The 9,308-nt window shown below is 32.8% G+C and overlaps 2 protein-coding genes across 2 annotated transcripts; both read left to right on the top strand.

Moving 5' to 3' along the window:
• The first annotated feature begins 658 nt into the window (after positions 1–658).
• Positions 659–1,637, top strand: LOC145156204 (uncharacterized). Its single transcript, XM_079075676.1, has 2 exons — positions 659–796; positions 1,020–1,637. Exons 1-2 carry the CDS (start codon positions 659–661, stop codon positions 1,635–1,637), a joined length of 756 nt encoding a protein of 251 aa, XP_078931802.1.
• A 78-nt stretch (positions 1,638–1,715) lies between these two features.
• Positions 1,716–3,200, top strand: LOC145156203 (uncharacterized). The gene is made up of 2 exons (XM_079075675.1): positions 1,716–3,086; positions 3,189–3,200. Exons 1-2 carry the CDS (start codon positions 1,716–1,718, stop codon positions 3,198–3,200), a joined length of 1,383 nt encoding a protein of 460 aa, XP_078931801.1.
• The last annotated feature ends 6,108 nt before the right edge of the window (positions 3,201–9,308 follow it).

The raw sequence follows: 9,308 nt of genomic DNA, 5'->3' as shown, positions 1-9,308 counted from the left end.
ATTTTCTTTTTTTTATTAGTTTTTTTAAAATTAATTTAATTTGTTTTTATAATTAATTTTATTTTATTTTAATACTATTAATTTGATTTTATAATTAATTTAAATTGATTTTAAAAATAACTTAATGTGAAATTACTAGAAGTACGTTGCTATTAATAATAACGTACAAGGGCGGAGGCAACACAGAGGCTAGCAGGTGCCCCCCCCCCCCCCCCCAACTTCCATTATATACTAATAAATATAAGTTTATATATATTATTTAAGCCCAAAAAAAAAATTCAATTTAAGCCCATGGCCCTCCTATAGCCCACTTAATTTAATAAAAATACAAAATACATCACTTACCACAATTTAGGAGACGTCAATTTAGAATTCATCGCTGCCGACAATTACTTCAAAGGGAGAATATCAATTACAGTTTAATTATTCGACAGTTACTTCAAAGGAGAGCATCAATTATAATTTAATTCATTGGCACTCTCAAGGTAATTGGTTGCTTTATGTTTTTCGATTTCCATCTTAACTATGATTCAAAATAGTTATATCTAACATTTGTAACTTGTGGTTAATATTTATTTTGAATAGTATAATTTGTAATTAATGATAATATTATGATTGGTTAATTGGTCTGTTAATTTTTATAATTATAGGGTAAACCATGAGCAAAAAAAGAACAATTGATTCTTTTTTCAAACGAAAAGAAGATGTTAATGACCCACAACCTGGAAGAAATAGTAATATGGAAGAGCCACTTAATGTCGAACCTGAAAAAAATGATGTTTCAAATTCAAGAGAGGTAAACTTAGATTCTTTGATTCGTTCCCGGAGAACGACCTTTGATCTCAAGCTATCCAAGTCACCAACGTGATGAGATTAGACGATTATATATTAAACTTGGACCATACCAAATTCAAAAATCAAAGTATCCTTCAAGTCCTAGTGGTCCAAATGGTTCTATGCGTAGTTTTCAACAAGCTTGGTTTAAAATTTTTTGGTGGTTGGAATATTCTGAGAAAAAGGATGTTGCATTTTGTTTCCCTTACTTTCTTTTCAATAAGAAACCTATTGGACGAGTCGGGTCAGATACATTTACCGTCGCAGGGTTTAATAAATGGAAAAAAGTGAATTGTGGCAAAGATTATGCTTTCATCGTCCATGAAGGTAAGACCCCGGCCTCAGCACATAATTTTTCTGTCAGATGCTATGAAGATTTAAAAAATGAGTTGTGTCACATAGAGAATGTGATAGAGAAACAAACGACTCAACAAGTTATGGATAATAGATTACGCCTTAAAGTTTCTATTGAGGCTATTAAATGGCTTACATTTCAAGCATGTGCTTTAAGAGATCATGATGAGGGACCTGGCTCAAGAAATCAAGGGAATTTCCTTGAACTTATAAAGTTGCTTGCTTCTTATAACAAGACTATTGATGATGTTGTATTAGAAAATGCTCCTCAAAATGCAAAGTACACATCACCGGATATCCAAAAAGAAATATTGCGTGTTTTAGCTACAAATGTACAAAAAGCAATTCGTGATGAAATCGGGACTACAAAATTTTGTTTGATAGTTGACGAGTCTCAAGATGAATCTAAGAGAGAACAAATGGCTATTGTTGTGAGATTTGTTGACTGAGATGGACATGTCAAAGAAAGATTTTTGGATTTGATTCATGTCAAAGATACAACTTCATCGAACTTGAAAAATGAGATAATGTGTTCATTGTCTTGTCATAAACTTAGTGTCCAAGATATTCGGGGTCAAGGATATGATGGAGCTAGTAACATGCATGGAGAATGGAATGGGTTGCAAGCTTTATTATTAAAGCAATGCCCTTATGCTTATTACATACATTGTTTTGCTCATCAATTGCAATTGGCTCTAGTTGCAGCGTCTAAAGATGTGACCGAGGTACATAACTTCTTCAAATCTTTAAACTTTATAGTTAATGTCATAACTTCTTCTTCCAAGTGTCATGACCAATTGCAAGATGCTCAGATTGCTGAAATTTCTCATTTAATTGAGGTTGATGAGATTGAGAGTGGAAAAGGAAAAAATCAAATACGAACACTACAAAGACCTGGAGATACTAGGTGGAGTTCTCATTTCAAATCAATATGTAGTTTGATGAGACTTTTTGGTTCATCTTGTGTAGTGTTGACTGACATTGCTACAAAAGGTTCTACATCTTCTCAAAAAGGTGATGCAATATTTGCACTTAAACATGAAATGTCATTTGATTTTGTCATTGTTTTGCATATGATGAAAGATATAATGGGGATAACTGACAAGCTTTGCCAATCTTTACAACAAAAATCTATAGATATTATTAATGCATTGGCCTTGGTTTCCACAACAAAAATATTGCTTCAAAAACTGAGAGATGAAGGTTGGCAATCACTTTTGGATCAAGTGGTTTGTTTTTGTAAAAGAAGTGAAATTTTGGTCCCTGATATGAATGAGACTTACAAATATGTAATTCGGACACGGCGTGATAAAGACAATATCACTGCAGAGCATCACTACCGAGTTGAATTGTTTATTGCTGCAATTGACAGTCAGTTGCAAGAGTTGAATTCTAGATTTAATGAGTCTGTAACAGAGCTTCTCCGTCTCAGTGTTGCACTAGATCCAAAAAAGTCCTTGAATGTTGAAGATATATGTAAATTGGCAACAACTTATTATCCTTTGGACTTTACTGAGCAAGAAATTCATTTGTTGAAACTTGAGTTACGACATTATGAGTTAGATGAGCGCAATCACCCACAATTGAAAAATTCTTCTACACTTTCTGAGTTGTGCAGGGGTCTACATGAAACTGGAAAGGCTGGTACTTATCCTTTGTTTGACAGATTGATTCGCATTATATTGACGCTTTCCGTTTCTACTGCGACATCTGAAAGAGCATTCTCAGCAATGAAAATCGTGAAACCGCGACTTCGGAATACCATGAATGATGATTTTCTTAAAAGTTGTATGCTTATTAACATTGAGAGAGAGATTGTTGATACATTTTCCACAGATAAACTTATAGATGATTTTTCTTCTATGAAGCAAAGACGGACACAACTTAAAGTGAGAAAGGTACTATTACTTATACTTTTACAAATTTTTAATTGTATTCTTCTAAATTGAACATAATATCATATGTATCTATGTTCTAAGTCGTTCTTTTAATAATAACAGGTTAATGTATGAGAATCGGTGCTTATGATCGTTTGAAAACTTTTGAAGATTGGTTCTTGCAAAGATTGATATATTTCATATTAAGACGATTTTTTTTCTTTATCGGTATCTTTTTCATTTTACAGACTCGATTATGTTATTCGAATATTTTTTAAAAAAAATTACATATAAGCCCCCCTTATCTTTAAATCCTGGATCCGCCCCTGATAACGTAGTTAAGCTAATGTCGTAATGACCAACATTAAGTCACTAATAAAATTTAGCACTTTGAAACCATATTAACAAGAAAAAAAAACATAATAAACATCTAATACAATCGTACAATCAGTTCATCTTATATACACTCAAACTGTTAAACATAAATATCACATAATCATACATGTATACAATACATTCAATTTCAATTTCCATTTCATTTTAGACATCATTACCACTTTTATACTCCAATTTCATACAATTAAGCATACAATACATCCAATTCCAATTTTATACAAATATGTACAAATCCAAATACGAAATGAAACTAATCATGTCCAACAAATTTCATCGTTCATCATAATAGGCATTTTCAAAGAATTATAAACATTAAATCAAAGAACATATATCAAATTCCACATTTTCATACAACAATATCCAACCAAAAAAAACAAAAAAAAAAAGAATAAGAAAAACTTATATGTTTTGTGTCGGTGGGTGGTGTGGTTGTCGGAAGTAGTAACTCAATAGTGACCGGAAGTGGGAAGTTGACGTTGTGGCTGTGTTCACCGGAAAACAACTATATCAGCAATTAAAAAAATCAAAAATCAAAAAATATTACCTGGAACGGATAATGTGTTGGCCGGGCGTCGCAATGGACATCGTTGCAGGTGGTCAAACCTCTGATGACAACCCCTATCGAGCCACAAATCAAAAATAGGAAAAAAAAACCCCAAAATCTCAAAATCGAACTGTAAAAAAGAGGGTAATCGGAGAAGAAAGACCAAACAAGCTACCTACGTATGTTATCGGCGGTGAAGACGAGTGGTCGGAGGTCGTTTGGACGGAATATCGCTGAGAGAGAGAGAGAGAGAGAGAGAGAGAGAGAGAGAGAGAGAGAGAGAGAGAGAGAGAGAGAGAGAGAGAGAGAGTTTTGGTGAGCGCTGCAAATGAAAGGGCGTCGAAGGAAGCAGATGACTTAAAACCCTATACCGACGACATGTCGTCCGTATAGAGTTAAGTCGTTTTTCCTTTTCGTAAACTAAAAAAAAATAACAAACACAGTTCCAGACGACAAGTCGTCTGAGTCGACACGGATATGGTGCGGATCGCTATCATTCTATACCGACAACTTGTCGTCGGTATAACTAATCCAAACCGACGTCGTTTCCTTTTTTTGCAAAATGGAATATAAATAAATAAAAACTATATTTTGCGTAAGCTATACCGACGCCGTATCGTCGGCAAACGTTCTGAGGAAACCGCGTAAATTTTTTTCTTTTCCGTTTAAGGTATACCGACGACTTATCGTCGCTATATAGTCTCAGGTCAAAAAAATTTAGTCAACTCTATACCGACGACATGTCGTCTGTATAGATGACACAGTGTCGACGACTTAAGTCATCTATATAGATGTCGTCAGCATAGGACTTAATTCTTGTAGTGATTTAACATACCAAGATAGAGGCGGAGCGATTTTACCTCAACAATGGCTAGATCCCTCCCTCACCTTTCACTTAACTTATTCTTCTATCCAATAAACTTTATCTTACTACACAATCTTGCTTATTGCTTCAATTTAAAAGTTACCTACAATCTTCTTCTTATTTTCCTCTTTCAAACACACACACACACACTTTACAGTTTACACGATTCTACTTAGCCCCCAATATTTACCAATTTTTCACAATGGTCCTCTAACTTGGTAATCTTTACAAACGTTATTTTTTTTCAAAAATAATTCTCATCTGATTTCTTCAAGTGACTCGCTAGTTCCTTCATTCCTTCATCGTCTCCCTGCTTCCATCCACCCCTCCATTTTGCATCTTTTTGTTCTCTCTGATCTTATGTGTATACTCTAATGAAGGATAACACCGGTATTCATGTTTATTGGATATAGTTCAATACATATCGATTGAAGGCAAACGGGCAACAAGCTGCGTCACTAGCCCTTTCTGAATGGCAAAACCAATTCTTTTGAAAACAACATTTGTGGATCTAGGAGATATGCCATTAGAATGCATAACCCGTTGGACTCTATTGAGGAGCTCCACCGCCTATGGTGTGAGAAAACCAAATGTATCGAATGCAAAAGGTACAAACACATGTTGATTTTCTATACATGCATTCTCGTGCTTTACCACTTTACACGCGGCGGCTTTCAAAGCGGTATGTCTAGCTGTGAAACCCCCGCTCCCCAAACCAACGAGAGGAGAGACCCCAGTAAGATCCACACACGCATGCTTCCCTCCTATCCATCCAAAGACCAAAATGTTAGTCGGTCTAAGTGTGGACCTTCCATCCTGCGGGTCCGTCAAAAAATTCACTGGCGCTTCTGCCGTAATATAGAACGACGTCGTTCCATCCTTTTTGTGATAATTCTACTGCAATCGTTGTTTACGCTTCTGCCGATCCAATTTGTGCGGGGATTTCAATCAAACATTGATTCTAAGCTGAGGTTGTTGGCTAGTTTTCTCAAGTGCTATTTCACAATTGAGGAATTTCGATCAAGAAAACAGCAGAACCTCAAAATTAAATTCGGTGATTAAGGGCAGGTCTAATTCTGTTTTTCTCCTTTAAATTGCCTACGTTTTGGATTATTTTTTTTTCAGAATCGCTGTACGAATTGTTTTCAAATAGTGTTGGAGTTTTCAGTGTCTCACACTCACACCAACTGTTTGATTAAAGTCCTGATAAAAGAAATCAATAGTGCTTTTGGATCAAGAACAGTGGCTGATGAGTTTTTTTTTTTTTTTACAAGGCCATGCCCCACAGATTTCTTTGTTCGTTTTGAAGAGTTACCAAGTCTCAGTTTTTTTAATTAATCATCTTGATTCAACTAATTTTTTATTTGTTTATAGTGTAACCCATGGACATTTTATCATACAAAAAGTTAATTTTTTCTTAGGATCTAAGATGATACTGTGGGCACCATAAGTTCTCTGCTATAGTTCAACATTATAGGGTTTCTCCATTAATTTGGTTTATGTTCATCATCTAGGTTTCAACATTATAGGATTTGTTTCTGATAGTCATCATTGCATGGGTTTCTGATAGTTATTGGAATTTGAGGGTTCATCGTGACAATAATGGGAATGGTTCTTTACAGTGAAGCAAAGAAGAGGTCGAAAGTTACAGCTCATTGACAACCAAAAAGATAACACTTATGTGGTATCTCTGTTCATTTGTTCTTCATCTGATGCCATTAAATTTTCAATGAGTTTATGATTGACAAAATGATCTTAAGAGAATTTGGGATAAAGAAAAAGCAAAGAACATAATTCCATTTGATTGCATCAACTATATGATTGGTTGAATTCACATAGGGGAAATAGGGTTGTGTTTTGTTCCTGTTTCTTTTCCATAGTTATGCTTTATTGCAATTTGCATAGTTGTACTTGACAGGGGAGGAAAAACAATCTCCTTTTTTTTTTCTTTCTATTATAACACGGATTTTACATGAACGTTTCTTCAAATTATACCATTTTGTTGTTATTTGTTGGAGGATATAGAACTAAACACACATATTGATGTTTACCAATAATATTAATAGCAATACTTGATCGTTTTTGCACGTAATGGCATCGTTCTTGCATTCATTTACCATGACTAGCAACACACTTCATCTGTTATCTATACTTGCAACATACTTAGACTTAAACATGTTTTGTCTAAGTATGTTGAATTTCATTCTATGGCATTTCCTACCACCATTGTCTCACTTTATGGCATGTCTGTGCTACCTGTGGTTATTTTTTATGTTTCAAACTAACAAATTTTTTTATTAAAGCATTGTACTTAAAAAGTACAATGTTATAAATGGGTATACTTTGAAAGTAGACACCCAATTACAGCATTGTACTTTCAAATGCAATGTTTTAATAAGAAAAAAAATATGAAAATGAAAGTTTAAATAGCATGGTTTTCCATAATTAATTGTTTTTATAAAATGGTTTTGCAGAGTTTAATTGTATTTGAAAATAGTTTAAAAACGTTTTATTAAAAAAAATCTTATTAAAGCATTGCATTTGAAATCTGTTTCTTTTTAATTTTTTTTTAAAACTTCATATAGTATTGATTTGAATTTTGATATCTGGTTCTTTTCTGTTTTTTTATTAAAACCTGTTTTTTCGATTACAACATTGCACTTTAGTTTTAGTAAAACTTTGGAAACTCCACTCAATTATTAGTGGTTTTATGGCATTGCTATAGTTTCGTGTATTGTTTATAATACCAGGTTCTAACAGGATTTATGAAACAAAAGATCAATGCTATAATAGACACTCCGATAAAAGCATCTTCTTATATTTTTAAGCGTGATTCGATAAAACTATAAGATATATGTAAGTGATTGCATATCATTTCTGAGTTATAGCATTGTGCTTTCAATGTACAATGGTTAAAAACATTTTATATGTCCTAATCATTTTCAACCTTAAAAAAGAAATATAAAACAAGTAACACATACAAATACGACTAGCTAGATTAATTTTCAAATATATATACTTCCATACAAAATTAGTGAGATTTAAAACTTAATAAAAAAAAAAGGAAACTTTTTTCTTTATATGTATAATACAATTTAACAAAACATAATAATTAAAGGAAACTTCTTTTTTTATATGTATCTCCCTATCTCCCTATTCTAATAAAAGAATAGGTTTATTCTCATATTGACAAGTGTCATACTATTAGAACTTCCCATTAATATTTATATTATCTATCAATACCACTTGTCAACATATTAATTATCCATTTCAAATTTCAAATTTTAAATTTTCATTCTAATTACATTAAATTAATAATTGATTATCCATTTTAAATTTCAAATTTTAAATTTCATACTCTAATTACATTAAATTAATAATTGATTCTCCATTTTAAATTTCAAATTTTAAATTTTTTTCTCGCTTTAATTATATTAAGTTAATAACATTAGATTAAAAAATAAAATAAAATTAATACAGATTGTAAGGTGATATAACTTCACGTATTTATTTAAATCAACGAATATAATTTTATATAACTAAAAAAATATCTCTTAAGTAATAATTTATTTAAAATAATTGATTAATATTTTTGAATTTTTAATATGACATTTTAATTAATTTTATAACCGTGGTTCTCCTGTATTATAAACTACTAATATAATAATACAGTATAACAAAACATTTTCCAGTTGCTTTATTTGCCCAATATCCCAGTCTCATACACACATCGTCACATACACCGACACACACATGCCATATTTGACGTCCAGCGCATTCTGTGGCTATCGTTTCATCACCACCACCGTGCTGCTCTTACTTTCCGTTCAATTCCACGACCACCTTCTGTTCAGCAGCAACAACACCACCACTGAATCGACTCCATCTTCTTCATCTTCACTGTTATTGCTGCATCTCTTCGATCCATCATCATCATCATCATCATCATGACAGGTTTATTTTCTGCATAGTCAGTCTGCCCTCTCTCTTCAACGTCTTCGATTGATTAATTTTCCTTTTGATTGCAATCCTCTGTTTTGACTTGTTTGAATTTGATAGAGGCGAAAATCTAAGCCCAAATCAAGGTTTAGTGAACAAACTTTAATTGATCACAATATGTTCAATAAAGATTTCTCGCAGAAATTATGGGCTAACACTTACCAGTGAGAATTTAACCTTAGGTTATTGGTTTTTGCATTCTTCTGTCAAATGGATCGACGATAAGTTGCTAGAAGGATTGCCCACAAGTGAAATGAGATTTATTTGAGGATGATGCTTGTGGATTTGCAACTCATATGAATGAGATGAAATAATTGAGTTAATTAAGAGTAAATTTAGGTAGCACAATTGGAACAATCACAAGTATTTGTAGGAAAATACTGATCATCAGTTCACTACTACAAAAAAGAGCATTACCCAAAACCGTCGGTAATCCGTC

This window comes from Lactuca virosa, chromosome 2, assembly GCF_052849685.1.
Source record: "Lactuca virosa cultivar CGN04683 chromosome 2, Lactuca_virosa_CGN04683_v6, whole genome shotgun sequence".
Taxonomy (NCBI): Eukaryota; Viridiplantae; Streptophyta; class Magnoliopsida; order Asterales; family Asteraceae; genus Lactuca; species Lactuca virosa.
This window is presented reverse-complemented; position numbering and strand designations above follow the sequence as displayed.

What these genes read in the sequence shown, in the direction of transcription:
- LOC145156203 (XM_079075675.1), top strand. Translation starts at nt 1,716, where the DNA reads ATGTGTTCATTGTCTTGTCATAAACTTAGTGTCCAAGATATTCGGGGT.
- LOC145156204 (XM_079075676.1), top strand. Translation starts at nt 659, where the DNA reads ATGAGCAAAAAAAGAACAATTGATTCTTTTTTCAAACGAAAAGAAGAT. An exon ending in ATGTTTCAAATTCAAGAGAG is followed by an intron (nt 797 to 1,019) that starts GTAAACTTAGAT and finishes TCTGAGAAAAAG; the next exon opens with GATGTTGCATTTTGTTTCCC.